Genomic DNA, 27443 nt, shown 5'->3' with positions numbered 1-27443 from the left:
TTCTGCAGGTCCCTCTGAATTGGACACACTTGAGCACACCTCAAGCCCTGGACTGCCTGTCAGGAAAGGTCAGTTCAGGCAGGTCACATGAAACTTTATGTCACTCCCGCTGTCCTCTGGCAGTGTCCTCTGTCCTATGGCTGAGACCAGCTATAGAGGGATTCTGACACCCGCTGTGCCATGTTCAGAGTCTGAGCTCCAACCTTCAGCAAGTTCCTTCTCTGGATTCTCAGTTCCCCCACAATGGGCTGCTCTTATGCTCTGGGCTGCATGGACATGGCTCTGCGGATCTGGCAATGGATAAACGCCTGGGAAAATATTTAGTACTTTTGAGTAAGGTATCTGACCTGTGTCCTCTCTGCCATTGCCCCAAATCACAGCTCCTGAAGGATGGAGATCACAGAAGCCAAAAATATGGAGGGGAAGCACAAGGTCAATTATTGTGGGGTAACTCCTCTGCATCTTCAGGAGTCACCTCTGCACTGTGTCTGTGAGCCCCTCATGGGTGTGCAAACCAGTTGGACTGTGTGTCTTGTTCTCTGTCCAGCTGGTGAAAAGGGACAGCTCTTGTTAGGACTGACAGCTCCTTACCACAGCTCTCTGCTGCTCCTGATCTGGCAAAGTCAAATCCATTCCCTTGACAGCCCAGAGAAGCCCTGACACAGGCAAGTGCTGCCAGTAGCCTGTCAAGGTCTGGGCCTGGCCCAGTGGTCTGGAGAGACCTGAACAGCCAGAAGAGCACCCTAGCAATCTCTCAGCTTTCCAGACCTCCACAGCTCTGCAAGAGCTCCCCCTCCAGTAGGACCTCACCCCAGATTCCTAACACACATCAGCAGTCCCTAAGGGCAGTTACTCCCCAGGTGCTCAGAAGTGCCCCAGGTGCCCCACCCCAGATTCCTAGAAGTCCCGCAGCCATCCAGGCCCCTAGGAGCCTGCTGAACCCCCTTAAAAGTCACGAGCTCCCGGGCCGAGGGGCACAGCATCCCCGCTGTCGCCGTGGCAACCCGGGATGCGGGGCGGGGCGGGCAGCGCGGCGGCAGGAGGCCGCAAGGGGGAGCTGCGGCACGGCACGGGGAACATGGGAGTGGGAATGGGGTGGGATGGAGGGGTGCATGGAGAACATGGGAGTGGGAATGGGGTGGGATAGAGGGGTGCATGGAGAACATGGGAGTGGGAATGGGGTGGGATGGAGGGGCGCATGGAGAACATGGGAGTGGGAATGGGGTGGGATGGAGGGGTGCATGGGGAGCATGGGAGTGGGACTGGGGTGGGATTGAGGGGTGCATGGAGAACATGAGAGTGGGCATGGGGTGGGATGGAGGGGTGCATGGGGAGCATGAGGTGGGCATGGGGTGGGATGGAAGGATGCATGCGGATCATGGCATTGTGATGTTTACAGTTGGACTAGATTATCTTAGTGTTCTTTTCTAACCGAAATGATTCTATGGCTCCATGAATGTGCATGGGGGCTCATGGAGGTTCCTGGGGGTGTGCTTGGGAAGCTGTTCATGTGGACGTGTGTGCATGGGTGAGCATGGTGCTTGGGAGAACAGGCATGGGTGCTTTGGAGAACAGGCATGGGAGTGTGCGTGTGAGAGTGTACAATCCCCTGATTCCCACCCCCTGCTCTTGGGGGCAGTGCTCAGGCAGGACTCTGTCAGGGGGCGCTGGTGAAAGTCAGGGGTGCACAAGGATGGCTGTGTGGGTGCAATGTGTAGCTGGAGAGTCCAGAGGGTGTAGCTGTACATGTGCGTGTGTAGCCCAGATCTCTGCTACTGGAGAGTTTATATTGCAAAACTTTCAGGATCTTCCCAAGAGAAAAAGAGGAAGTTTATAATAATTGGGTAAAAAAAAGAGAGAGAGAGAGAGAGAGAATCCCAAACCCCTGTAATGTTAATGACTTCTTTTTTTTTTTTTTTTAATTTTCTTTCCAAATGGGAAGAATGCAATTTCCCCTTCAATTTCCCAAGTTGAAAACAGCCGAGATTAATTCAATCAAACTCGAAAATCTCTCTGGGCTGAGACCAAAAGGAGTATATTTTTGCCCCCAATAAGGAAGCACTTTGGGAAAGTTTGGAGTAATGCAGATAGTCCTAAGAGGGGGAGGCTGAGAAACCTGGATACCAATTCAGCTGAGCTGAGTGGATAGGCTTGGACAGCGGTACCCAAAAATTCTGTCAAACCGCTTTCCTGTGGTTGCAGCTCCTCTGTCTGCTCACTGCTTGTCGCTGAGCAGGGGTTGCCTGGCCAGAGGCAGAGCTGGGTCCTGGCCAGGGCTCCTGCCTGCCCAGCTCTGGTCTCCCAGGAGGCCTCTAACTCTCCTTCTCCAGGCTCTGCTGCTCCCTCCAGGGAGCTGCCTGTAACTGTCCTCCCCTGTCCCAACTCCTGTTCTCAGTGACAGATGTCACCCAGGCAGCCACGAGGACACACCAACCCTGACTTGTCCAGGAGGGCCTGGCTCATCCCTGCCCATTATGGGGGTTCTGCTGACCCAACCCAGCCTGCTCCTCCTGGCTCTGCCTTCTTTCTGGGACTCCAGTGTGTGCAGTGGCTGCCTCTGGAGTGGGGTCATGGGTACTGGGGGGTGTCCAGACCAGTGCTGCAGCATCTCCGAGCACTCAAGTTAGTGGATATGCTGGGACCCACGGTAGCTAAAGCAGAGTGCAGAGAGTGGGCATGAGCCCTCGAGGGACAGGAGATGGGGTGTGAAAGGACCCCAGATATGCTGTTTAAAGACACTGCCTGGGAACATGAGGGGTGTGCGTACTTCCTTTTCCTGTTGGACCCTCTCTGACACTGGTGTCTGGTCCCTGCTCTGCTTGCATAACTCCAGCATCCTGGGACTGGCTGTGCTGGTCTGGCACACACTAAACAGTGCCTGTGAGGGCAGTGGACTCTGGAGGCTGTCAGGGAGCTGCCTGACACCAGGGCACCCCTTCACCTCCTCCATGCCAGCAGAAGGGCAGAGCAGAGGCTACCTCACTCCTGGGTCCTGTTTCTGACTGCCAGCATCTCACCTTGTCTATCTTCTACTCCATGGTCTCATTACTTACCCTGTAATGAAGGCAGCAGCCATCCTCCATCTCTGGGGAGGGGGAATCTGCCTGTGCGTACCCCTGGAGGGCAGAGCTGCAGGAAAAATGATTGCTGAGGTGGCTTCATGCCTTGATCACTCCACGTGGGGACCAGCACCTCCCACCTATCCCTGTGGCTGTGCATCCCTCCCTGCAAGAGGCACCTGGAGCAGCACTGCACAGATGTGCTTGGGCAGTCCTATCCAGCCACTGCCCTACTGCCTCAGCGAGCAGCCTGGCCCTTTGGGGACATGCTCTCCTTGCCAAAGACAATGCAAGGGTTGGGATCTCCCATCGTGGTCATACCAGCTCTGCCATGGGGTGTCCTCCTGCATGGCCAGTCCCTGTGGTGTGTGGGAGGCAGTGTGTGTGGGGGCCTGCCCCAGCCCCATGGGATGGTACCCACTGCAGGGCTTCAACCACCTCCTTGCACCCTGCTGTGATTGAGGCACCCTCTGCCAGGTGCTGGGAGAAGGATGGAGAGGGAAGATCTGCCTCACTGCAAGGATGCTCCCAGGGATGGCCAGAGGGGGCTGGGTCCTGCCTTTCCACCCTGACGCGAGGGCAGCGTGGCTGAGTGCTGGTGCTGGTGCTGGCGTGCATCCACTGCCCCGGGCCCCGCCAGCGCCCCAGCCCCGGGCAGCTGGGAGGACTGGCCAGGCCAGACCGGTGGCCATGTGGTTGGTCCTGAGTCACATCGAGCAAACTCGGGCAGGTCGCGAGGTGTGAGCCAGTGGGAAGGCAGTGATGCTGGGGGCTCCAGTGCTGCTGGGCTGGGGAAGTTTGGCATGGTGACTAATGCTGCCGCAAAAGGCAGGGTCACCCCGACCCCACACCCAGCCCTGACTCATGTAGCTGTCGCTGCAGTCCCATGGGTGCTGCTGAGCAGGGGAGCGAGACAAGCTGTGCTTCAGGATGTCAAAAACTGGGTCCGTGAATGGCTTCATGGATTCTCAGCAAACCTCTCCTTCCTCCTGCTTCTCCTTGTCCAAATTGGCCTGCATACCCCACTCTGGACTGCAAGCAACACAGATCCCAGCACTCTTCCTCTCTGGCTGCCAGGTCTTGGTGGCATCAGGCTGAATGTATGTCCTGGTGTTTCTTCATCTCTGTCCATTTTCCTGCTTCCCCTTACTTTAAGATTCCTCAGAGCTTCTCCCTGCATCCCTTCAGCCCCTCTCTGGGTCAGCAGAGCTGCCTCATCTTCCCACACCTGCATACACAGACTGGTGGCCCTGGTGGTCCCAGAAGTCATCAGTCCCTCCAAGGCTGCAGCATGGCCAGGATTGTGCTTGTCTAGAGCAGGCTGTTCTCTGCCTGTGCTGACTTCTGGTCACATCCATGAGCCCATGGCCAGTCTGTAAGAACAAGCAGGAGCAGCATGGTATGTATGCACAGAGATCTCAACCACTGCATTTTCCTGCTGTGGATTTCTAGTGGGCCATCCTTGGACATCGTAGAGCCTCAGAGAGGCTGCATGACTGTCCAGGACACAGGCCTTGGGAGTTGTTTATCACAAGGCAGAAGGGGCAAGAGGAGGGCATATGCCAGGAGCAAAGGCGAACAGAGCCAGGAAGTTATGGGCTGCATGCTGCTAGAAAGGAGTTCTGATGGAGATGACAACAGGAGAGGCAGCCCCATTCTCCAAGGGGTGTGGAGCCTGTGACGTGGGGTGCTGGCAGGACCTGCTCCTGCACAAGGGAAGGGGAATGGAGCAGGCAAAGTGCAGGCAGCCTGAGGGCTGGGCAGGAGGATGTGCAGTGTAAGAGATGGAGGGATAGCAAGAGAGATGGAGGGACAGAGAGACAGAAGGATGGAGGGAAGGGAGGATGAAGAGGAAGAGGTATGGGTGCTTCCCCACTCCCCTGCACAAAGCACATCCTGGGGAGTCATGTAACCTGCTGAAAGAAGAGACCTGCCCGGGTGCTTCAGCCTGGGCAGGGGAACTCCAAGGAGTGTTCCCAAAGTGCCCTGTGCCAGGGATTTGCCCGTCACCTCTTGTGCACTGGCTCTGGGGAGCAACACTCTTCATTCCAGCTCTGAGAACATCCCAAATCCCTTCCTGGTCTCTGCAGAGTGGGAGGTTGCTGACAGGTGCTGGAGATGGGACAGCAGCTTGGAGGTGACAGGTCCCATGACCCACTGATGCTATGTTCCCAACTGGGGGCCTGCAGTAATGGCAAGAACAGATGCAGTGCTCTCACACAAGGCTCAGCTTTTTGCCCTGAGCTTTGAGGGTCCCATCAGGACCAAAGCATCCTCCAGCAGCCTTGTGTGTCTGCCTACACTCATCCCTGTTCCATAGGCCCCTAGTTCCCCTGGGCCACAACAGGTGCTTAATCTTGTGCTTAAGGGCTTTGCTGGTGTGATGTAGAATAAAGGCTGGAGCAAAAGGCTCACCTGGCTCCTCTTCATCCCCAGGACATTGCTGGGACATGAGGAAACAGGTCCCCCCTGTCTGCCCTTGCTGTGAGCACTGAGACAGTAGGACACAGCGGCTGGTCTCCTCCCCAAGTCAGCAGGAGCATGCGAGTGAGACACCCGCTCTTGGAAGTGATTATGTCATTAAGGGCTGGAGGAGGATGAAAGGGTTTTTTCTCAGATTTTCCTTGGCATTTATTTGTGCACAGGATACTAATGAACATACAAACATCTGTGCTCCTGAAGCCTGGAAGCCAGGGTCCTTTCCCACAGGAAAGGAGTTTCTGGTGCGAAGGTGTCCCACTTTCAGCAGGGGATCTGAGTGTAGTCCCTGGGGTGGCCTTAGAAAGAAAGGAGTGCTGAGGACCTGCTGGGGACACCTGAGCCAGGAAACTGCCTGGAAGAGGGGGCTGTTACTGTGCCCTACTCCTATCTGCTAAGTGGTGCTTCAGACAGTCTGTTCTAGGATGTAAAGGGAAACTCAATATAGGAGACAGGTCTTGTGTGGGAGGAAGTGTAGAGGGCAGGAGCAACGACTCCTATGTTAGGGACCATGGTGTGTCATGCCCACAAGTCTGCTGGTGTGCTCTGCCCAGCCCTGACACCACAGCTCCCATCATCAGTCTGCACCTCTGCCTCCTTTAGTGGCAGGTGCCTAAAGGGTGTCCTGACAGCACTACCAAACTCCTGTGGGACACTGCACATCACTTGCTGGGGGATCCAGGAGGACAGCAGCTATGAAGGAAGTGATGAGTGCTGGGGTGGTCTGTGCCAGGGACCTCTGTATGCTCAGGCCGTTGCCTGAGGGATAGAAGGTTCTGTACCCTCACCTCTCGCTGAACTGTGTGGGCAAGAAAGTTGGAGGGTAGATGCTGGCTCTGTACCAGCGTCCATACCTGCCCACAGGCTAAGCCCAGTGAGAAACAGAGCTGGGGACAGAAGAACAGCCAGCAACCTCAGGACTACAAAAGGAACCTCAGTTGTGATGCCACACCGCTGCACCCAGGGGGAACCAGCACACTCTTAGGGGTCACCCCCAGATTGCAACTCATTTACCAAAGGAAGCACATTTTCCTATCTGGTGCAAACAGGAACCAACACACGAGCAGAGAAGGTAGCTGCTGTCAGTGCTGCTGTGCTGGTGGGAAGATACACAGTGCCCACCTGGCGAGAGCATGTTTTGCCAGCTGCCAGGCAGCTGTTTAATGCATAAACACCAGCCTGGTTAGGCTGTGGTGGCTGGGGATAGTGGGGGCCTGCAAGGGCACTGCCTGTCATCCCCCATGCCCCAGCACCCAAGTGGAGGCCCCTAGCCCCACAGTGGACACCTAAAATAAGGGGACACCAAGTATCCCTGTGAGTGGGAAGAGCTTGCATTGGGGCAGATTGCATTTGCTGAGACCCCAGTGAGCCTGAGCTTTTCCAGGACCACCCTCCTGTCCCTAAGGAAGCAACAGGAGGACATAGGGATAAGGCCACTACACAGCTCCTAGATGAAAAACACCCTACCCATCAGGACTCTATGAAGGTAAGGGGTGCCCTAGCATTGTACTGATGGTGCCAAGGAGGTGGGCACAAACTGGGTGCCCAGCCTGGGAGAATTCGCGGGTAACAGAGCCTGGAGTTCTTGGTGGCCCTGTAGAGGGAAGGCAGAGCCACATCAACAGCTCCTCCATAGGCACTGGCCCTGTAGCACTGCTCTCCTGGCATTGGGCTGGCGGAACCCAAAACAGGGCTGACACGTGGGATGTACCTGGCCATTCTCCATTCCCACACACAGAGTCACACCCCCAGCATGTGCCACTCACACTCATACTGCTGTGCACACTGACAGGCACCCACACGCCTCACACCATCAGGGATGCCTTCCTGCACAACCAGAGCTCGTGGCAGCACCCCCAGTCCCCATGTGCATACCCTGACACCTCTGTGAACCCCGAGCATGCCCTGCACACTCCACACCACAGGCATGCTCAGCCCCACTCCTCACATATCCCATGCTATGCACAGCTCTCTCCAGGAGTTCATTCACTCCATGCCCCATGTATTTTCCATCTGCCGGTATATTCACTCCCTGCACACCCCACACTCTCTCCATCCCCCATTAATGCTTACCCATGCCCATATACCCTGTCTACTCACTCTATGCCTCAATCACATTCAATCCACACCGTCCACACCTGACCACATTGCACACACTTACTTGCCTTACACCCCATGCACACTCACCCCACACCCAGTGCACACATGCATTGGGTTGAGAACAGTCGTACTCTCAACACTCCACACATGCTCACGCTTGCCACTCACACTTTCTCACACTTTCTCTGTACTCCATGCACACTCACTCTATGCCATGCACCCCCATGCCATACCTAGTACCTGCTCACATCCCCCATGCCCTGTGCACCTACCCCACACCGTATGCACCTCACACCCCATGCACCCTGCGATGCCCACTCACCCATGCAGTGTATTCTCATTGTGCTCGGGTTCAAGGGTCCCCCATACTCCTGCATGCTGGGTACACTCATCCATGCCCCCGCACTTACCCATGTCCCACACACAGTCACCCGTGTCATACACAATCCCCCACACCCTGTGCAATCATCCACACTCGGTGCACTCTCACACTCAGCACATTCACTCCACACCTGGTGTATGCTTTTCCCACGCCATGCACATTCACCCATATTCTGTGCACTCTCTGCTTCCTTGTGCACACCACGAACCCCACACCCACAGCACCTTTCTGCCATGCTCTGAGCACATTCCCCCCAGCAGCCTGCACTCTCCCAGGTCCCCAGGAATATGGTCCCACACTCACGCACACTCAACTACTCCCCCACGCACAGTCCCCCACACCGTGCACACTTGCCCACGGGCCACGTACACTCAGCTCTCCTCGCGCTGCAGACCCACGCCGCACATGCTCACCCCACACCACGAACACTTACCCTACACCCTGCGCACACTCCTCCGCGCTGAGCATTCCCACCACACATACTTCTCCGCGCTGTGCACACTTACCCCGCACACCGTGCCCACTCACCCACGCTGTGCCCACCCCACACCTCTTTCCCCCCTAGCCCCGCGCCCACTCCCCCGTCGCCCGTGCCCGCTCGCCCCCCCGCCGCCCGCTCCCTCCCCGGCAGGCTGCGTGCGACACGCCGGCTCCCCGCCCCGCTGCCACCCTCTGCCCCGTCCTTCCCCCGCGGGCTCCTGTCTGGACGTGTCGGGACTCGGGCTCCGGGCGCTGAGTAATGCTCGGCGCAGCGCGATCCCAGGCAGAGCCGCTGCCGCCGCCGCTCCGCGCCCAGCGCTCCCGGGGCGCTCCGGCCGCGACCCTGCTCGCTCCGCCGGAGGCCCGGCGACACCGGCGGCGGGGGGCGGCGGGGGGGCCGCGGCTCCCCATGTACCTGCGGGCCCCGCGGGAGCCGCGGAGCCGCTCGCCCGGCGAGCCCTGCCCACGCCCGCCGCGGCCCCGGAGCCCCGGGGCGCCCTGGGGAGCGGCGGGGTAGCGCACCCCGCTGGCCGAGGGTCCCCCCGGCCCCCCGGCGCGTCCCGCCATGGGGGGCTGAGCCGGGGGGCTGTGCGCGGCGGGGCGGCGGCGGGCAAGGCGGGGGGCGCGCAGCCCTCGCCGGGCTCGGAGGGCGCCGGGGCGGCGGGAGGCGGGGGGTGCATCCCGGGAGGATGGCAGAGCCGCCCCGGCGAGCCGAGCCCCGGCGCGCAGGGAGCCAGTGAGAGGGAGGAGAGGGGAAAACACAAACAAGCAAACAACCCACAACAAACAAAGCGGGCAGAGAACAGCGCCGAGCCCCGCCGCCCCTGCCCCAAAGGCGCCCGCCCGCCCGCAGCCCGCACAGCCGCTGCCCCAGCGAAGATGCGCCCGGCCCTGGCCCACGGACTCTGCTCGCTGCTGCTCAGCCTCTGGGTACCCAGGTAGGAGCTGCACCCCTCCATCCCCAGCCCCGCCGCTGAGAGCTCCGGCCCCACGGGGAGGGAGCCGGGAAACCGCCGCGCCCAGCCCCGCACCGGGGGCGGTCTGCCCAGGGGGCTCCTGGGGGGGTCCCGCCGCTCCAGCCCGGCCCTGCGCGGTTGCGGCCCCCCGTTCAAGGGGCTGTCAGGGCCGCTGTCCCTTCCGCCTTCCCTCGTCCCGACGGAGCGCCGGTGGGATGTGCGGCTTTACCCGCTCCAGGAGGTTGTCCCCCTTCCTCCCCGGCCGGAGACGCTCCAGCGTCCGCCCTAACTGCCTCAGTTTCCCCGCTCCTCCTGCGGAGGACGGGGGAATGCCGGCTGGGATGTCACTGTCGTGGGGGTCGGTGCCGTCTGGATCCCCCTGAGTCCCCTCCCTGGGCACTGGCTCCGCCAGTCTTAAAGGCAAGGGGGTTAAGAGGGGGCCACCTGCTTTCCAGAAAACGAACCCCCAAATTCACCATCTCTGTATGTCTTCACCTTCCCTCTGCCCGCTCCCAAACTTGTGTGCTGCAGGCAGCCAAGGGTTAATCCTAGTGCTGGTATGAGTGGGGGGGTCCCCCGCCCTTCCCCCTCCCTCCAGCCCCTTTAAATATAATTTGTTAACGTTGGGACTTGTATTAATTAAAGCAGCAGCCGCTGAAGCCTGTGACCTGGGGGCCTGTCACCGTGAAATCAAGTTTAAATCCAGATTTAAAGGGGGAAGAGAGCTGGGGGGAGCGCTGCGTCCTCCTAAGAAGTGTGACAGTGACAGCTTCTTGCTGGTCCCTAGCCCTCCTGAGCCCTGGGTGGAGCAAGAGGCAGAAGGACCTTCCCTCCACTCTCCGGAGCCCCTGCCTCAGTTTCCCTGCAGTGCAATCAGGAGAAAGACTGTAACGCCCCCCCCATCCCGGGATGCCTTGGAAAAAGATGGCAGGCGCTGTATCAGGCTCAGGACATGCAGGGAGCGAAGTCGTTGCAGTGCTCGGGGCAGGAGCTCCTGGGCTTGGAGATGGTGATAACTGCATCCTGCTCTGCATCTCGTGTCAGCCAGGGCTTGCTTGACGGTGTGAATGAGGGCAGAAAGCCGGGCAGAAGATTTCTTCTCCTGTGTAAGGGTTTTGGAGGGATGTACTTTATTTCTCTCTCTTCTCTGCTCCACCTCGACTCTCCCTATTGAAGTCACTGTGGATTAACACTGGGGAAGATCCGTATACTACCCGTGAAAGTGGTAGGATGAGTATAAACACCCTTGGGAAACTGGAGAAAGCAGCAGTCTGATCCTGACAGTTCTCCCCTGAGCAAGTTGTAATTCAGCAGGGACGCTGGAGCATGAACACTTCCTCCAGTGCTGGGTGAGCACTGAGCTGGGGAGCTCATCCCCTGACCCCCAAGAGCTGCTTCTGTCCATATACCTGCACCAGGCTTGCAGGATTTTTTGAGAGAGCAGACATGGGCTAACCCTTCTCCTCAAGACCTGGCAGCTGCAGTCCTTCCTCCAGCATCCTCCTCCAGGTCTTGTTTCTGTAATCAAAGTTCAGAGGGCTCTAAGCTCCTTGCTCCTCCCAGGGACCCAGCTCTTGGGTGTTGCAGGGAACAGGGAGAGACCTTCCAGGGCAGAGCTCCCAGCAGGGACCAAGCTCTCCTGAGCAAGCAGTGGGGTAATGCTGAGCACCTACTGGACCATGCTGCAAGATGCTGGATGCTTCTGGGCATCCCACTGCCTGTTGCTTGCTTTGTGCTTCTTCCACTTGGACACTGTTTATCCCAGGGTCCTTCAAGACATTCCCTGGAGTTGGGCAAACACTTCCTATTATTTCCTTCTCCATATTTGTCTGTCATGTGTACCGCTATATTAGCTCCAGGCTTCTCTCTCTGGACATGCTTTGTCTCCCCACATTCCACATCCCATCTCCACATACTCCATCTACTTCCCTATTTCCCCAGGTAGCATCTCTATTTGTGTAAGTACTTGTACCCCTGCCATAGACCATGTGCCTCCCCTTGCACCCATCCATCTGCTGCTCTTTGTGCTTCTGTGGCCACAGGCATCATGTTCAGTGGGGCTAGGATGTGACAGTGGACTTGGGATTGTTGCTGGGAACTTGAGGGTAGTTGGCACAGTTCTTGGCTCCATATTTCACAGCTGAGCTGAAAGGAAAAGGCTGATGACTCTCTTTACCTTCCTTGCGAGGACAAGCACTTTTGGGGGGATTCAGGAGATGCACAAAGGGGATCAGCCAGCAGCAGGGATGGAGCCAGACCTGGAATAGACCTCATGCTCCAGGGTCTCTAGATTCTCCCAGGGGGAAACCCACGCTTTCTCTGGAAGGCAAGTTGGGGCAATGTGTGCTGAGAGTCTGCACTGCATGGCCAGTGTGGGAGATTCCTGGGGGAGCACACAGAGAAAGTGCAGTCCTGGAAGATGCTGAGCTCCAGAGGCAGGATGGCTAGATTTGACTACTGCTGGGGTATCTGCACTGTACTTATGTGCTTGGAGGCAGCTTCTGAGGCTGCTAGGGTGTCTGCACTGTACTTATGTGCCAGGAGGGGACTGTAGCCCCAGTGCTGCTGGGTATCTCTGCCTGGCTAAGCTGCTGCTGTGCCCAGGGTTTTCCTAGCTTTCCCTATAGGCAATGTGCACAGTGTGCATTGAGGAGCATCTCCCTTCCCTGTGTGTGTCCCCCACAAACTTTTCCCCCTCCCCAAAATGGAAAACCAAGTGGTTGACATGTTGCTTGATCTGAGATGCCCTTTTCCCTCCCAGCTCCTGCTCCAACGAGATCCTGGGCCTGAAGCTGCCGTCGGAGCCAGTGCTGAATGCCAACACGGTGTGCCTGACCCTGCCGGGGCTGACGCGGCGGCAGCTGGAGGTGTGCGTGCGCCACCCTGACGTCACCGCCTCGGCCATCCAGGGTATCCAGATTGCCATCCATGAGTGCCAGCACCAGTTCCGGGACCAGCGCTGGAACTGCTCCAGCCTCGAGACCAAGAATAAGATCCCGTATGAGAGCATCATCTTCAGCAGAGGTAAGGGCTGGATGGTTCTCCTCCTCTCCCACTATCCAGAAGCTGCTCGCAGGAACCCTGATGTGTTCCCCCTGAGACCCTGCACAGCCCTTCCCTGGCCCAGGGGATTAGGCCAGCTCTTCATCATCCCCATGGATAAAGGCAGATAGATGTCAGGGTCTGCCAGACCAAGGAGCACAGCACTTTGGCAAAGCTCCACTGTGCACCTTTATACCTATGCTGGCCCTTGTCCTGAGCTGCTCCTCCCTTACCAACCCCAGCTGCTCTGAAGGTTCCTTCCAGGCCCCATTGCTTTCTGGCATCTTCTCCCTGCGTGGCGTAGGCTGGTGTTTGGAGCAGTGCCATAGGTGTGCAGCATAGTCGGTGGGTCTGAAGAAAGATGCCATGCTCTGGGATTTGTCTTGGTGGATGAAGCTGAGCATCTTGGCTCATTCCTGCTCTGGGGATGGTGTTTTTATGTGTTGTGATGAGCAGAAACACCCCTAACTAGTGGGACATAGCTCTGTGAGCCTGTCACCCTGGGATTCTGCCCTTGTGTTGGCTCTTCAGTGCAGAGAGCTAAGGGCTCTGTTTTGTAGGACCCTAAAAACATGATGGCAGAGGGGACAGGGCTACAGGCAGTCCTGGGAGCTCACTTGCTCACAGAGCCTCCAGCTGCATTTCTGGGAGAGTTCCCCTAGTTCTCCACATTCTGCCAAGCCCTGATGCCAGGATCTCCTCATCTCCCTTGCAGTCATGGCTGTGTCTGCCTGTATCAGACCCTCCCTGGCTGATACTCTCTCCCTCAGGAGCAGACTCTGGGGGTGAAGAGGAGCTGGCTTGCATGGTGCAGATTAGGGCTGTGACCTGATGGGACCTTCTACAGGCCTTGAATGCATCTTTTCACCTGAGTACCCTTTCCTGAAGCCTGTGCCTCAGCATATTTCTAAGTGCCCATTGCCCCAGACCATGGGCAGGAAGGACACTATGATGTCAGTGGCAGGCAGTGAGGCTACTGAGAGCAGGCCAGGTGCCCAGCACACACATCACTCCTCCAGCTCCCAAGAAAGGTGAAAAATAAGGAAACTGCTCACATACCTACTTTGTGAGCTTCTCAGCCGGATGCCCAGCAGAGAGTTGTGACCATTCACTCTTCTTCAGACAACCTTCCACATCCTACATCTTCTTTCCCTGGGACTATAAGGAGAGACTCACAGAGGAGAGGTTGGCAGCTTGAGGTTTACATGTCATTGAGAGGATGTGGTGGCAGAAGCCCACAGGCAGCTGTAACAGGTGGGGAGAAGGCTGGAGAGGGGAGCACAGAAGAATTTTTTTCAATATAATTTTGGTGCCTGAAGATCCCTCATGTCCAGGGCAGTCTGGACAGCCTCACTGGATGGAATGCTACCTTGGAGCATGTGTGGCATCAGGGCTGTGGTCTTGCCTTCGAGCAGCATTGGTCGCTCTCAGGACCTCAGTGCCTGGAGAAGGGCAGCGTCTCTTCCCTCTGTGAGCAGTGCCCAGGTTAGGGCCTGGCAGGAAGGGTGGGGACTGTCAGCCCTGATAAGCATCGAGGTATTTCCAGGTCCTCTGAGGAATGCGGTTCACTTCTAGTCTCCTCAGGCGGCAGGAGACACTGACTTGCTGGCTCAAGTTGCTCACACACCCAGACAAGCTTTCTTGCTCTGGGTCCCACCAGGCTGGGTGAGAAGCACCAACAGCAGAGAGCTTTGACCTGCATCCCTCCCTCAGCCCACCTCCTCTGCTGGTGGCCCCATTGACTTGCACCTCACTTATGTCTTAGGTGCTCCTGCAGCTCTCCCTGCTGTCAGGGCTGTGACTGATGGGTGTGGGGACTCCCACAGACCCTGGACTCTTGTCCCAGTCCTGAGCTCTTGGATATGGCTCACCCCAGGCTCTCAGCATTGGTGGGATCCCATTCTCTGGAATAGAGACCCAACACCCAGCAGAAGGGAAGGATGGAGATAGGGCTGGAGCATCGGAGCAGGCAGGAATCTCATGGCACTCCTGTTTTGGGAGCAGAGGGTGCAGGATGAGGCCCAAGCACCCAGGTTATCTCATGTAGTTGCTTGGAGCCATTCTGGCATGGAACAAGCTTTGAGGCTGGTGCTCTGGCCCTCTTGGAACCCACTCGCGTCCCTCAATAACAGTGCTGGAGCTCTGAGCTTTGCCTTCCATCTGTTACAGGCACAGCCATCAGGGCAGGGATGCTGGATGCATCTCAGGAGCCCAGTGCTGGAGGAGAGGCAAGTGGTGGAAGTGAGGGGTGCAGGCTCCATGCTGCAGACTTTAATGCATCTGACCTCTGGGGACCAGGTCTCTGCTCTACACCCTGCCCCATCCTTGCCGTGCCTGGGAACGCAACGTGCTTGTAGGATCATTGTTTGTAACCCGAAGTGACAGACCCCTTTAATCTTTCATTCCTTTTCCCACTTCTTCTGCCATCAGTTCAGCCATGCATGAATCTCACTTTAAATTATTTGTAGCTGGCTTCTCCCTCCTGCTCTCCCCGCTTGGCTCCGCTCCCCAGCTCTGTCCTGTCCTCCTGCATCTCTCACATTTTCTCCAGCGTGGGCAAGAGCTGGACAGGGTGCAACACTGTCCCGAGGTGTCCCATGGTGCCCATCCCACACTCTGCCCAGTATCCAGGCACTCGGTGGAGCCAGGGGGCTAATCCCCTGGGGACAGAGAAGAGGACAATGCCAAATGAGTGCCCATCTCCTCATCCTGCTGAGCTGATCCCAGAAGTTTGAATGCAAGCCCTGGGGAGACAGGAAGGAGAGGATTCAAATTGGACAGGGCTGGGAGTCTGGGGTGACTTCAGAGCAGCACAGCTGGAGACAGGGATGCTGACAGCATCTTGGGCAGAGCACAGATGTGGGAGAAGCTGCCATCCCTGGGCAGCAGTGAACAGTGGCTGTGAGGTACAACAACAGGTTAGTGGAGGGCAAGGGGGGTGCCCAGGAGTTTACCATCCCTGCTTTCACAGAGCCAGTGGGTTCTTTTGAGACACCCCCACGGTCTGTGGATTTTTCAGGTCTGGTCTTTTGATGCTGCGTCCTTGGGGTATGAGATGTCCTTTGTGACCTTTGCTGAGTCTCCAGTGCCATCTGCAACCCCCATACCCTTTGGCCCATATCCCCTCCATGTGAATCCAGGCTCAACAGTGCTATTGCAAATCCTCCTCCAGATTTCCCTGGTTCCCCAGCTGGCTGCCTATGTATTCACCATCTTCCTGGCCATTCTCTGGCACTGTCATTTCTGCCCGCACCCTCCAGTACTGTCCCTGGTCCCATCCTTTTCTGCTGTACCTCCCTCTCCCTCCATGTGCTCACCTGGCTGACAGAGACATCCTCCCCTGGCCTCAGGAGATGTAGGAGGATGGAGCAGTGAGGTGGAGGCTGGTGGCTGCATCTACACCAGCAGTGGAAATGTTCCCTGCTCCTGCTCCAAGGGTGAGCAGCATGATTGTGTCCACCTCACTGGAGAGGATGGCCTGTTGTCCTGGTATGTTGTCCCACCACAACATCTGCAGGTTGCCAGGCACTGCGGGGCTCGGCTGGGCTGACCCATGCCTGGTTGTGTGACAAAAACCAACCTGCAGATGGTCCTGGGTCACTGAGTCTTGGTCCTTGTCTACTATATGTGCACCCATGGGTGGGTACAATGCCAGCAGGCTGGGACTGTCTGGCTGCTGGGCAGGGGCTGTCTGACGTGTGCTATGGGACTGACTATTCCCCTTTGTTCATCCCAACCCCAGACCCAGCTACATGGAGCTCTAAAAAAATTGGGATCCCCATGGAGGGGCTGGGTCCTTGAAGGCCTTCAAGACCTCATGACTGGATGGGACACAGCTCTGGAGTGCAGTATCTCATGGTTGCTGCAGCCTTTGGAGAGATGGGTGATGCTTCCATGCTCTGTGCCCACCTTAGAAGGGCTCACTGGTGCCAAGGGGTCTGCATGGCCATGGCCAAATCTTGATTTCTTACAGCAGGGAGCTGGGAACTCCCTGCAAAGATGGAAACACCAGGTGCTGGGGCCCAGTGAGCTGTGAAACGGAGCTTGGGGAGGCTTTGCTGTGTGCTGAGGGAGGCAGGTGCTGTTACAGCTATCCAGGGAGATCCTGCCAAGCTCAGGACCCCGGCACCCAGCTCTGCAGAGCCCCAGCCAAGCTCTGGTGCCCGCAGACCGCAGCGCCTGGCCTGGCGCACCTGCAGCTGGGCTGCTGGCAGGGTTTTGTGTACCCCCAGGCAAACCAAGGGCTTTGCCCACCTGGCCCTGAAGCACATGTGGGTGCTTTGGATGCTTGGCTTCGTCCCTGTGGGTTCCCCCATTCCCTGGACCTTCTCCCCACTGATGGGTGCAAGTGAGACCCTGGGGCCAGGCAGGATTCCCGGCGGTGTGGGGCTCAGCCCAGCTCCCTGCAGCCTGCACAGCAGCGAGGGCTGCTGTCTCAGAGTGCCGTGGGCGGACGAGGAGCGAGGGCTGCGGGCTGTCCCTGGCACGCTCAAGAAGGTGCAGGGAGGCAAGTTGGGATCTGCAGGGAGGCATTTAGCGCCTGGTGCTGGGCCAGACCCTGGCAGGTTCACCTGCAGTTTAATTAGGGAGAGGGGAGGGGAGGGGAGGGAGCGGGGCTGGGGGAGAGGCAGCGTGTTGGGACTGGCCGTCTCGGCAGGCCTCGCAGGAGGTGGCACGAGAAGTTCTCCTCTGCCTTATATCAGGGCTGGGGCAATGTGCCCACAGCTCCTGGCAACTACACCCCACTCCTGGGGGGTACTGCTGTGAAGGGGGCAGCTGAGCATCCTTAGGGTGAGCCTAAATGAGGCTGTCCTACCTGCTCCCTTGATGCCACACAGGCGTTGCAGTGGTGGGTGCCAGGAGGGAGTTGTTGCCTGGATGTGATGGTGAGCTGTGGGAGGAAGGCCATGACTCCAGCTTTCCCTGGTCTACAGACTGCAAATCCCACAGCTGTGCTTGAGCCAGCCCTGTAGCCTTCGTCCCACACCTGCTTGAGAGATGGAGGAATAGCAGCACCCACGGCAGACACCCACAGTGCCCCAGGGACTTGGGGTCTTACTAAATGACTTCCCATCTCCTAGGTACATTTTGACAGGGAAAACTTTCCCCTGCTAAGAAAGCTGCTTTGGGATTTGACTTGGAGATGAGATTTCAGACCTGTCCTCCTTGCCCAGCATGGTCTGTGAGTACACAGCAGGCTGGATGCCGGTGGGGTGTCAAGGTGGTGTCCTCCATTCCCTCTTCCCTGCAGGATGCAATACTTCTTGTACCTCCCACAGCTACACCTCTTCTGTGGTCTCTGGAGGGATATCGTGGCTCAAAAATCACTGCTGAGGTCTTAGGAGGCTGGAGAGCCTCCCTCCAAAGGGCTCAGGGCTGGCCACCACATGCCACTCTTGGCTGTGGTTCCTGGAAGCTCCCACCCTTGCCGAGCCCACGAGGCTGGTGGTTGTTGCCTGCAGCCATGTTGCTCGTTGCTTTGCTTCAATCCTCTGTCTCTGGCGTGGCTGGGGTAGAGCAAGGAATGTAAACTGAACCTCCAAGCAGAACCATACTGGCATGGCTGCTGCGATCCCAGTGCTGCCCTGACCTTCTCTTCCTCTTTGCTCACAGCTCCCCATGAAAGCAGGTGAGGCGAGAAGGGGAGACAGCAGGACAGAGTGGCAGGGCCAGGCAGAGTGGTATTGAGCGGGGAAATGACCATGATGAGATGGGAACAAGACTCCCTGAATGCTGCAATATTATGTCCTGGGGACCAGTTTGTCCCCTGCCCACAGCCTGGGAAATGGCAGCTCCAGGGACAAGGACCCATGCTTCATCCATCAGCTCACATGTGCTTGGAGAGCAGTAGAGGAAGAAAGAGGAGTGGGGCTTGACCCCAGGGGTTTCCTAGCCATGGAGGGCATCAAATGAACTTGACCTTTTTAACTATAAGGAGACTGGCTTGCTAGGTGGACTGGGTGGGGTAGAGCTTGTGTCTGGGCTTTTAAGGAGATGCCACTCTGGAAATTATTTGTTAGGCTAGAGAAATTGTGAGAAAGAGGCAGGGCAGAGAGGAGGGTGTTGTGCTGGGTGAAGGGTTTGCTGCCTCTGTCCCCAGGCACTGGCTGTGCGAGGAGCTGAGGATGCCCAGTGGGGTGGCAGTGACAAACTGGGCTGTGCCCAGGTTTGGCATGTGAAGGGCTGGAGCTGGCCTAGATGGTGGGATCAGAGAACTGACATACGGAGGATTTGGGAAACCAGAAGACCTCTCTGTGCTGATTCTCCATCCTCCATTGCTCACCTGGGGACTGAAGTTCCCCAGATGTGGGCCTTTGTGCTCCAGCAGCACTGTGGGTGTGTTGCAGGCACTGCCTGCCAGCACTCTCCCCGGGGAGGCTGCACGGCACAGTGTACGCACCAGCAGCCCCATTACCTGCCCGCTGAAAAATGTTGTTCAACTTGTGCATGGAAAGAGGCAGGCTGAGAGCAAGCTTGTCCCACACCAAGGGGAAGCTGGGAGAGGCTCCTGCTGGCTTTTAAGCAGCGCCTCGTTAATTTTTTAAATGCACCAGTGTCAAATTAACACACAAAAGAGCAGCATGACTTTAAATGCAGGTTTCCGGGCTGCATTTCATTTTCCTTTAATAAGATCATAGTGTTTGCTCAGCGGGCGGCAGCAAACCACGGAGGAGACATGCGTGATGGGGAGCACTGCCAAGGACAGGCGACAGCAGCAGTTGCACTCTCACCTCTCCTGACTCTTTGGTGCAGGCAGGGAGCTGGCAGAGCTTTGGGGTGCTCACCCAAAGCCCCCATTTGATGGCATGGATCTGGTAAAGAAAATACCCCAAACCTGTCATCTGTTCAGCTGTGTCGAAGCCAGGGCCAATCAAACTGCTCATGTCCAACAGAGGGAGAGAGGCTGGGAACTCCAGCTATTTATTTATTCACATATGACGCCACGGCAAAAAATCTGGCTCTCCCTCCATCCTTGCCTCATGCTGGGGCTGGTCACTGTGCACCAAAGCAAAGGGCACTGCCAGCTCCCCTCCTGGCCTGGGAACCACAAACAAAAATATTACTTTGCATTTCAAATGAAATAGAAATTCCTGGGGAGGAGAGGGTCCTCACCTGGCTGCAGTGAAGCCAAGAGATTCTCAGCCAGCCCCTGCTCACAGCCACATGGAGCCCTATGGAACCCCCTCTGTGAGACCTGTCCTTGTCCCCATCTGCCCTGTCCCCAGCTAATGACATTTGTAGATGTCCTCACTCCCCAGTGTTTAACGACAACCAGCTGCTGGATCTGGCAGCACACGGTGTGGTCACAGAATGCTCTAACTGACTAGGGATGCTCATTTTTTTCCAGTGTGGTATCACATTTAGAGGTTCTTGTGGGAGCTGGCGGGGTTCAGGGTGGGAAGGGATATGGGCAGATGAATGGGGCTGGACAGGCAGTGCAGCCTGCTCTTTTTACTGCATAATCTGCACCCTGTGAGTAAGCAAAAATGGCCCATTCTTCAGCAGAAATATTTCCCGGACAGCATTATATTTAGTATAGTAGGAAACTCTGAGTGGAGAGGGGAGGAGGTATTGCCTTTCCCATCAGAGCCATGATGCTGATGCCTGAGCAGTGCTGTGGTGGCATCTCCTAGAGTGATGTGAGAGCAGGGTGATGGTGGAAGCTGGGGTCCCAGCTGGGGCAGGGCTGGCCCTCAGAGCAGCAGTGTGTCCTGGTGTGGATAGGGCTGGAGAGCAGAGAGTGGGGATTCACTCATGGTTTAGATGGGAGCTGGTGCATCAGGATAAAGCAAGACACAAGCTGAATCTCCAAATCCCTACACCCCAGTGTGATGCTGAGCTCATCCAGCCCCTCCATGGGGGTCACACCACCCAGCCTGAGCCCCACTCTCTCCTTTCTTGCAGGCTTTCGGGAGAGCGCCTTTGCCTACGCCATAGCGGCTGCCGGCGTGGTGCACGCCGTGTCCAACGCCTGTGCCCTCGGGAAGCTGCAGGCCTGCGGCTGTGACCAGAAGCGCCGGGGCGATGAGGAGGCATTCCGGCGCAAGCTGCATCGTCTGCAGCTGGAAGCCATGAACCGTGGCAAAGGCATGGTGCACGGGGTGCACATGGAGCACATGCCAGCGGAGACCCCTGGCCTCCAGGACTCCTGGGAATGGGGGGGTTGCAGCCCTGATGTGGACTATGGAGAGAAGTTTTCCAAGGATTTCCTTGATTCCCGGGAAACCTACAGAGATATCCACTCCCGTATGAGGCTGCACAACAACCGAGTAGGCCGGCAGGTGAGTGGGGCACTGGGGACAGTTGCGGGGAGATGATAGTGGGAATAGCAAGACACATATGGGAAGGCTGTGAGGGGCTCATGCTGGCTGCTGTGGGACCATTTGTGAGGCTGAGATTGCCCCCAAAGCACCCCCTCTCCCCAGTCTTGCCCAGAGCAAGGGCAGTGATGCCTTTAAGTGGGACAGGTCTGCAAAGAGAGGTCAGTCGAACACCTCTGCTGGGAATGATACCTCTGAGCATTGACGGTGTGCCCTTGCCAAGGGACGCTGTCCCAGGCCACTGTCACCTTGCCTGTGCTGCAGTGGTGCTACTGGGGTGGCACAGCAATGATTCTGGCTCCTACCTCTCAGAAACTGGATGAACTGGTGTTGGGCATCTGCAGCGAGAGGAACTAAAGACAGGGAGGAGGAAGTCACTGGCATCATGGGGACACAGCACAGATTCTGCAGTACCCAGCCACAGCTCAGCCTCCAGAAAGGGAGCTGGTGGCCTGAGGAGGCAGATGTGAATGAGACTGAGTTAGGCAGTGGGCTCCTGTACCAGTGGGGAAACACAGCATCCCCGTGGGAGCAGAGGTGACAGCGCACATCCTTGTCTCCTAACTCTAGCAGGGTGCTGGAGCCTGTCCAGGCAAGCAGGACAGCTTCCCCTCCATTCTTATGATGTCAGGTCTCATTAAAGGTACTAATTAGTAGCTCACTCTGTCTGGAAGCTGATGTTTAAAAGCAGCCTGACATTGGAGACAAGAAGCGTACAGGCAGGAGGGGCTGGGAGGATTCCTGCATTTCCCTGCCTGCCTTTGCTAACAGCAGGTGCCTGGGAGATCCCATCTATTGAATCCAACAGGATGCATTTTCCAAAGACTCCAGCCATGTACTGCCAGGGCATTGCAGAGGCGTGTGTAGTGGCTGCAGGAATAAATAACAAAAGATCAGAATTCCACAGGGAATGTTTCCTTGGGATGGCTCAGACGTTTGGATGTGCCTCTTGCTTTGAGCATGTTTGAAGCCAGCTGAGAGGTGGCGATGCCGCAGAGCAGGACCTTGATGTGTGCCCTTCCCTGGTGCTGGAGCTGAGCTTTACCACCCTGGAGTAGCCATCCCAGTTTGGTCAAGCCAAATGTCTGGGCAATACCAAAACTTTTGATTTGTTTGGCTTTGTTTGCTTGTGTGTGGTGAGGGCTCACTCAGAGTTGGGCAGCTAAATCCTCTGCAGGCTGCTCTGCCCCAATCTGGGCAAGACCTCTATTCCAGTTCTGACTGCAGGGCTCATCCTGATTCCCCTAGATCTCTATGTGCCCCAGATCCCTGGGACTCTTGGCAGTGCTCAGAAACCTGCGGTCTGTGTTGCCTGTTTCCCAAGGGAAACTCTACCACCTGCAAAAGAAAGGGAAGGTGAGAGAGGAATATTTGCTCTGGCAGGATGTCACGAAACAGTTCCTGTGGGATCCAGTAACAGCGCGAGTGCCTGGGGTCTGCTTGTCCCCAGGGGTAGGCAGGCACAGGACTGGCAATGTCAGCTCTTGGTGGCTTTGGAGACAAAATCTGGACTGAAGGAAGAAGCTTGGGAGCTAGAAGCAGAGGCAGAGGAGGACTAAATGAATAAAGGAGGGAATGGTACCAGTGCAGGTGGGGAAGCAATGCCTGGACAGGCTGCCCAGCTCAGGGACCTTGTTGAGATGATGGTGTGAGCCCATGTGAGAGTTGGGTTGCAATGGCTGTAGGTGCCAGGCATTGGAACAAGGAGATGATGCTGTGCCTGTTCTGTGTCTCTTAGTGCCATGCTTACTGCCAGGGCTGGTTCTGGCCTTCCCATTGGGGAGGAGTTCTCCAACTCCCCACCTGCTCTTTTAGCAATGTTGTGGGTCCCACGCACACCCAAGCCCCACTTACTCCTAGGAGCAATTTTCCTGCTGTAAGTAAGAAGCAATCTCCTGAGATTTCCCAGGAAAGGAATGGCTTTTCTGATCACAGCAACTCTGTGATCCTCCCCTTCAACTCCTCAGGCTTGAAGCGCTTTAGCAGAGCAGTGATGTGGACGTGCCTGCCTTGTGCCATGCCCTGCCATGCACCATCTGTCTCCATGCACCATCCCTCTCCATGCAGCAAGTAGCTGCAGCACCCAGAGCTCTCCAGCATCTCACTGATTCTGAGCATCCTCTCTGTGCTCCCTGTGTGTCCTGAGGGTGCTGTGTGTATGGGTAAGCCTGTCTCCCAGCTCAGACCCTACTGTGTAGGAGGGAGGGGACAATTCCATGAATGGTGGCATCCTGGTGCCATCAGATGTGGGTTTCTGTAGTGTAGTGGTTATCACGTTCGCCTGACACGCGGAAGGTCCCTGGTTCGAAACCAGGCAGAAACACGCTGATTTTTCCCTCTTTTTCATCCAGCTATGAAGCTGGGCAGGGGATGTGCAGCATCCTCTGATGGTGGCAGTGGTGACCTTGGTCCTGAATTGGAATAGGAAGCCCTGGGATAATCATTGGTTGGTCCAACTCAAGACTGAGGTGGGTGTTCTGCATCCCTGGGAGGCAGCAAGCTCCCCAGCAAGGAGCAGCAGGAGTGTGAAAGAGACTTTGCAGGTCCTCCTAACTCACTAGATCAGAGAGCTAGAGAGGATGAAAGGAAGCCAGGAACTATCCATTACCCTCACAACAAAGACCTATGATAAAGCTCTTATGAGCGTGCCTGGGAGGAGCTGGGAATGTGCGAAAGAAAGCACCAGCGAGTCCGGGCATGTGTCGAACTTGGGTGTCTATGAGACAGGGAAAGGACGTGGCTGGGTAAGGGTGCATGGAGAAAATCCAATGACAAAAGCATGGGGCCAAGGCTCAGATGGGACCTTCTTGGATCTCCCAGCTCTGTCAGGGTGCTGTCCCCTCTGTGCTGCCTGTGCAGGAGGGAAAGAACAAGCCATCACTGGTCAGGGATGGATGGGTGTTGTGGTGCTGGGGCTTGGGATGCTCAGCAGTGATGGCTTGGGTGATGGAGATGGCCACACTTGACACCTTCTTCAGCTCCTGCTCTGACCAGCTGGAGCCCCAAATGAACCCCTGTCCAGCTGTCACACCACTGTCCCCTCCATCCCAGTGGGGACCCTGTCAGCCACAGCCCTGTATGCAGATTTTTCCTAGTCCAACCAAGGCAACTGGGAAGCAATGTGGGAAAAGATGGGGCCTCAGTGTCAGTGTGCTCCCAAAGATGGTGACAAGAATGGTGACAAGCAGCTGGTGTTCCCGGCTGGCACACCCAGGACATGGTGGAGAGGCCAGGTAGCTCATTACCTGTGAGGTGGAGGCTCTTCCCAGCAGGAGCAGGACTCCCAGCAGGATGAAAGCCAAACTCCAGCCAAGCCCAGACCTCTCCGCCATGTGCCCAAAGCTCCAGGCGTGTTTTCCTGACCTGCCCTCATTACCATAACTGCTTAGCAACGAAGAGATTTACTCAAAAGCAAGAAAACAAGGAATAAAAACTACCCACCCCTACCTAAACAAGGCACTCCTGTCACATGTGTCCCTCCTAGGAACCAGGCAGGAATAGGCAGCATGTGGCAGGCATGAAGCCAGGTGCCTGGGCAGGACTGGCATTGTGGGACAGCACTTTCCGCAGCGTCATGTGTCCCCTGAAATCTCCCCCAAGCCCTGGAGCATGGCCTTGGGTGTGGGGATTAGCCTGTGATAGTCTGCAAACTCCAGCTGAGCTCCTGGTGGGGTTTGGGTGTCTGCATGGGAAGGGGACTTGCTGTGTGAGCATGTGGATGTGGTGGCACACAACCCAGCAGGGAATCCCTGTTGGGACAGAGCAGAGAACATTATAAACTGCTTCTTTCCAGGCTGTGTGAGGATGTGTAGCCATCCTGTGCCCCTGGAGATTGACAGACATGAGCTGTTTCCCTTGTCCTGGCCACAAAAGCATCCTTTAGAGGGTTGGGGGGATCTAGGGGGCCCCAGCATGCAGCCTGAGGTCTCAGCAGCTTTGCCCAGGGAGCCCAAGGAACTCCACACTGACTTCTGGCCCCTGCATGAGCTGTGCTTTCTGGCCAGCACAAACCACAGCCAGAGCCCAGCCCACACACCCTGGCCCGTGTAGGGGGTGGATATATGGCACTGGCCACACTGCAGCCTCTACAAACCACAAGTCAGGGATGTGATTGATCCCTGCTTGGAATTTGAGTGATGGTGGGAGGCAGTGCCTCAGCCCCCTGGCACTGTGGCCAGGGTTGCTGCAGGAGAGCAGGCAAGAGCTAAAAGCAGAGCTGCTCCCAGGATTCCCAGAACTGGGGCTTTATAGGATGAAGGCCCTGGGGAGGGGCCACCTGCTCAGCTTGCAGCTACTGGCTGGTGAAGTATGTGGGAGACCCTTGCACTGGCAGTGTTCCAGTAGGGCTGCAGAGATGCAGCCACGATGGCTTTTAACTGGGGTCCAGGATCAGGTGGATGCTGGAGCCAAGCAGCAGTGGGAGGTGACATCCAAGTTCCTTCTTCTCTCTGTGCTTCAACTCACCCTCTCCTTTAGGGGCCAATCCCTTGCTGAAACATAAAAGCCGGTTGGTATTGCCAGGATGGGAAGGGACAGGGTGTGGGACATGAGTTGCACTGGGCACAGCAAGAGGGTGCAGCCTTGCTAGCTTTGCAGTTCCAGAGCTTTGATGGCTACTCATGCCAGCCCTTGATGTTCCCATAGTGCCAACCCACACGGAAGTCCGCTGTGGCTTCTCCAATTCCCAAAATGCATCTCCTTCATGCTTACTCCTCTGTCCTTCCTTCCCTGCCCAGGTGGTGATGGACAACATGAGGAGAAAGTGCAAATGCCATGGTACCTCAGGGAGCTGCCAGCTGAAGACATGCTGGCAGGTGACGCCTGAGTTTCGCCTGGTGGGGTCCCTGCTCAAGGACCGCTTCTACGGGGCCACCCTCATCCGGCCCCACAACCGGAATGCCGGGCAGCTGGAGCCGGGCCACGCTCGGCATCGCCGCCGGGCTGGCATCAGCGAGCTGGTTTACTTTGAGAAGTCACCCGACTTCTGCGAGAGGGAACCGGCCCTGGACTCCTTGGGCACTCAAGGGCGCCTGTGCAACAAGACCAGCCCGGGCATGGACAACTGTGAGAGCCTGTGCTGCGGCCGCGGGCACAACATCCTGCGGCAGACACGCAGCGAGCGCTGCAACTGCAAGTTCCACTGGTGCTGCTTCGTGGCCTGCGAGGAGTGTCGCATCACCGAGTGGGTCAGCGTCTGCAAGTAGCCAGGCAGGGGTGGCTGCTCACCCCAGGGTGCCAGGGACAAGCACGCCTGCCTGCGGCAGGGGAGGGAGACGGGGATCGGCGCTGGTGGGGAGGTGGAGCCGCGATACCCGCTTCCCTCCGCCCCGACGGAGCAGGAGAGGAGACGCTCAGCACCCTCCAAAATCAGCACTTTGTCGTCACCTGGGAAGGGCAGGGCTGCCCGCTGCCCCCCAACCCCACATGAGAGCACCAAGGCTCCCGGCCCCGGGGAGCGCACGGCCATGCTGTACAGACCGCCGACACCAGCACCACTCGGGGGGTGGAGGGTGGGCGTGGGGGTGGGAGAGTGCCCGCTGGCACCCAGAGGCGTGGAGCAGGGTGGGGTAGGGGACAGCAGGGCATGGAGAGCCCAGGGTGGGAGGGAAGTGGGGGGGACACACACTAGCACTGTGCACAAGTGCCTCCAACCACATGCGAGGCTGTGCTCGGAGCAGGATGGGGTTGGAGCATCCCATGGTATGGAGAAGGGGCACAGTTCTCCAGGCTGAGGCTCACCTCTCACCTCTGGGCTGGCTTGGGCCGTAGCATCGTGGCCTCAGGGGCGGTGCTCGGGGCTGTGCTGTGTGTGTCTGTGTTATTATATGGTAAGTTATTTTCTGATTGTGAATAAAAGTGGATTGGAGACAGCACAGCATATTTCGAGATGCAGCACCCTGCTCTTCCTGCTGCTGAGGGCTCTCCATCCCTGTAGGGTGACAGAAGGATGGAGGGGAGACCCTCGGTGCTGCTGACCTACTTGTATAAGACTTTCTCCCTGGTGCTCTGCTGCCGTCCTATAATAACCATCCTATGAGCTATTTGCAGACTGGCTGGAGTTGGGCACCCCTTGGAGGCACCCCAGACACTTGCAAGGGAAACAAGTGGCTGCTGGGAAGCTCCTGCCCAGCTGGGTGCATGCTAGACCCCATCCATTGCATGGGAATCTTGGCTGTTGTCCCCATGCCCATGATCATGCCAGGGCTGGGAACTGCCCCACTGTCTCCCATTCTCGTAGGGAGGGATGGTGGGGCTGGAGAGTAAGGAGAGGGGAGGGCAGTGTGGGTGGGCCAGGCAATGGGGGTCCACAAATGGCAGCTTGCTGTGGTGGCAGGGAGGGCACCCATCCGGCTGCAGCAGCCTGCAGGGGCCAGGCAATGAATCATGCTGCTGCTATCTTCTGGCTGATAACTTCCCTGCTCCTCCCACGACTGTGCACCCCTTGGGGCTACACAAAAAAATAGAAGTGAATTAAAAAAAAAAAAAAAGAATCAAGGAGGAAAATACCAGGCTGGAAGGAAGCAAGCGCCCCGGGTCCAGCAGGGAGCGGCCTGTGTCCTCATTTCATAATGCTCACACACGCAGCTGGAGCTGGATCAGCTGGGACGGATGCTCTGCCCTTCAC

General features: G+C 57.1%; 1 protein-coding gene and 1 non-coding gene across 2 annotated transcripts; both read left to right on the top strand.

The window, feature by feature from the left end:
- Positions 1-8759: 8759 nt before the first annotated feature.
- Positions 8760-26349, top strand: WNT10A (Wnt family member 10A). The gene is made up of 4 exons (XM_085066764.1): positions 8760-9437; positions 12217-12479; positions 20403-20779; positions 25555-26349. The coding sequence occupies exons 1-4, from the start codon at positions 9379-9381 to the stop codon at positions 26020-26022; spliced, it is 1167 nt and encodes a 388-aa protein (XP_084922890.1). The 5' UTR covers positions 8760-9378; the 3' UTR covers positions 26023-26349.
- Positions 23069-23141, top strand: TRNAV-GAC (transfer RNA valine (anticodon GAC)). The gene has a single exon. It is a non-coding gene; the product is annotated as a tRNA-Val (tRNA).
- Positions 26350-27443: the final 1094 nt, after the last annotated feature.

Source organism: Lichenostomus cassidix, chromosome 7 (assembly GCF_008360975.1).
Source record: "Lichenostomus cassidix isolate B80296 chromosome 7, HeHo_3.0, whole genome shotgun sequence".
NCBI lineage: Eukaryota > Metazoa > Chordata > Aves > Passeriformes > Meliphagidae > Lichenostomus > Lichenostomus cassidix.
Note: the sequence above shows the minus strand (reverse complement) of the source record. Positions and strands in the feature narration are given on the sequence as shown.